The 2288-nt window shown below is 38.5% G+C and overlaps 1 protein-coding gene across 1 annotated transcript; it reads right to left on the bottom strand.

Moving 5' to 3' along the window:
* Positions 1 to 410: 410 nt before the first annotated feature.
* Positions 411 to 1977, bottom strand: LOC127662815 (uncharacterized). Its single transcript, XM_052154173.1, has 4 exons — positions 1870 to 1977; positions 1601 to 1663; positions 910 to 1047; positions 411 to 590 (listed from the first exon to the last, which is right to left on the bottom strand). The coding sequence occupies exons 1-4, from the start codon at positions 1954 to 1956 to the stop codon at positions 411 to 413; spliced, it is 468 nt and encodes a 155-aa protein (XP_052010133.1). The 5' UTR covers positions 1957 to 1977.
* Positions 1978 to 2288: the final 311 nt, after the last annotated feature.

Here is a 2288-nt window from a genome sequence, read left to right as displayed (position 1 = left end):
ATGTAAGGACAAAAAGCCTAAAAAAATGCTCGCTCGCAACACACTGTGGTTTCCCCAGGTGATCTAGGCACAGAAAATATCTTTCTATCTATCTATGGGAAACAGCTAGCCCCCATAGCTATTTTATATTGTCTACAAATGCACTCATTTCATGAACTGGGCTTTTTTAACATGAGCTATTACACTAACTACTAACACCATGGAACTATTTACTACATACCACAGAAAATTCAGATGGGTTTTCTCCACTAGTATTGCCCTCCATCAAGTCTTCACTGTCCACATCGTTTTCATCTCCACTCCTTGCAGCATCAAGCACGCTTATGCGTTGGAATCTGATCCAATGGAATCCTCATTCTGCAGGTTAACAACGGAAAAAGATGACTTGAAAGAATTAAAAGGGCAGGGATTTATTGAACCAAAGGTAAAAACTGTGTGATGTATATTTGTGTATTTACCTCTTCAGTGTCAGTACCCATTAGGCTAATTGTGGAGGATTTATCATTGTCCACTTCATTATCTACATCTTCACTGTTGGAAGCAATACTCATGTCATCTTCTGTGTTTATTCGATCATCCTCACTGTCGTTCTGAAAGTTAACAGGGGAAAGAAAATAAATATTTGGATGAATGAAATAATCTCATTGAATTTGTGCAGGTCCTCTGCTGTCACTGGCTTGGTGCATGTTGGGAGAATGCCAGTAGTGGGAGAATGGAGATGGGGTGGCACTGGACGAAATGTAATAATGTCAACACAGTTGACAGGGTTCATCCTCTGAGAAGCATGAATGTGCTCACCAATTTGCGATCGGACCAGCATTTTCAGATTTGTTGCCTTGGAGCAATAGGTTGGAAGGAGGACATAATTACAATGCCAGTGGGGCTAAAACTGTGTAATCATGTATTTACCTCTTGAATATCAGTACCCAACAGCTTAGTTGTGGAAACGTTTTCATTGTCTACTTCATCCTCTTCATCTTCATCTTCACTGTTGGATGCATTACTCATGTCATCTTCTGTGTTTTCTCGGTCATCTTTATTGTTGTTCTAAAGGTTAACAAGGGAAAAAACATGAAGGGTGAAATGCCAAGGAACATTTCATGAAATGACAGGCTTTTCTTGTACCACAATTAATAGATATTAGAGCTGGGTGATGTTTGGATTAAATTACTAATCATGAATGGGTGACAGACACTGTTTATGTGCAGGAAATTGTGATATGAGCAGAATACATGTAAAAGTCTATTTGACAACTTGAGGACAAAAGTGGAACGATCAACAGGAAATTTGATTATAACTTTAATAATAAATTAATAGTTTTAGTCATTTACAAAGTAAAAATACCAAACATTTGCTGGTTATAACTTCACAAATACTAAGAATAATTTGCTTTTCCTTCTTTCATATCATTATAATAAAAAAATGTAAAAGCCTTTTCTGGCTGCTGATCTGATTCAGGAAGCTATTTGAAGAGATCACTTTAGGCATTGGGAACTTCTGATGGGCATTTGTCATTACTATAACATTTAAATGATTAATCGATAATTACAATAACTATTAGTTGCAGTGTCTGCCTCCAATCATCATCCTTCATACTGACCACATTTAGCAAACTGTCATCATCTTCATTATTTGCACTTGAAGTGCCATCTTCTTGGCTTCTCTGCATTTAAAAAGAACAGAGAAGTTTTAGTCATATAGATATTTGTGCTGTTTGTAGACACTTCATTATGCTACATATAAAATGAAGCCTCATATGACAAAAAGCAAAGTTATCCTGATAGAGCAACGTTAGACAAGCACTAAGTTACAACTGTCCTGTGTAATCTGACTTTGAACAGAAATAAAAGCGGTACCAAAGTTACTTACTTTTGCATTCCATCTGAACTTTGTTCTCCTTGGTACTGCGTCTGTGCCTCGCAAGTATCTTTTGTAAGGTCCGATACGTTTTGCCATTACCTCGCGTGTTGCACACGGTTGAACACATCTGCTGTCAACATCAAACTGGACCGAGAGGTAGCCAGCTCAAAGAGTACAGAAGCAAGCTTTTAAACTCCCGCTTGCTGAATCCCAAAATGCTTTTCGATGCAGTCGCGCACCTCTCGCGATAGTAGGCCGTGCGATACGTTTGCACATGTGGTTCGCGCGCATCTCACCTGACGGTTCAGCATCTTTGATGTCACCTAACGGTCGCGGTTGCCAAAAACAAACATACTTGACAGTGATAACATTATTTATCCACCACAATGGCATTTGCCATATATTATTTCAAGGACAAGACCGTGGAA

Source organism: Xyrauchen texanus, chromosome 22, assembly GCF_025860055.1.
Source record: "Xyrauchen texanus isolate HMW12.3.18 chromosome 22, RBS_HiC_50CHRs, whole genome shotgun sequence".
NCBI lineage: Eukaryota > Metazoa > Chordata > Actinopteri > Cypriniformes > Catostomidae > Xyrauchen > Xyrauchen texanus.
The sequence above is the reverse complement of the archived record's forward strand: the minus strand, read 5'-3'. Positions and strand labels throughout refer to the sequence as shown.

What these genes read in the sequence shown, in the direction of transcription:
- LOC127662815 (XM_052154173.1), bottom strand. Translation starts at nt 1,956, where the DNA reads ATGGCAAAACGTATCGGACCTTACAAAAGATACTTGCGAGGCACAGAC. An exon ending in AGTTCAGATGGAATGCAAAA is followed by an intron (nt 1,664 to 1,869) that starts GTAAGTAACTTT and finishes TTTTAAATGCAG; the next exon opens with AGAAGCCAAGAAGATGGCAC. An exon ending in TGGGTACTGATATTCAAGAG is followed by an intron (nt 591 to 909) that starts GTAAATACATGA and finishes GTTAACTTTCAG; the next exon opens with AACGACAGTGAGGATGATCG.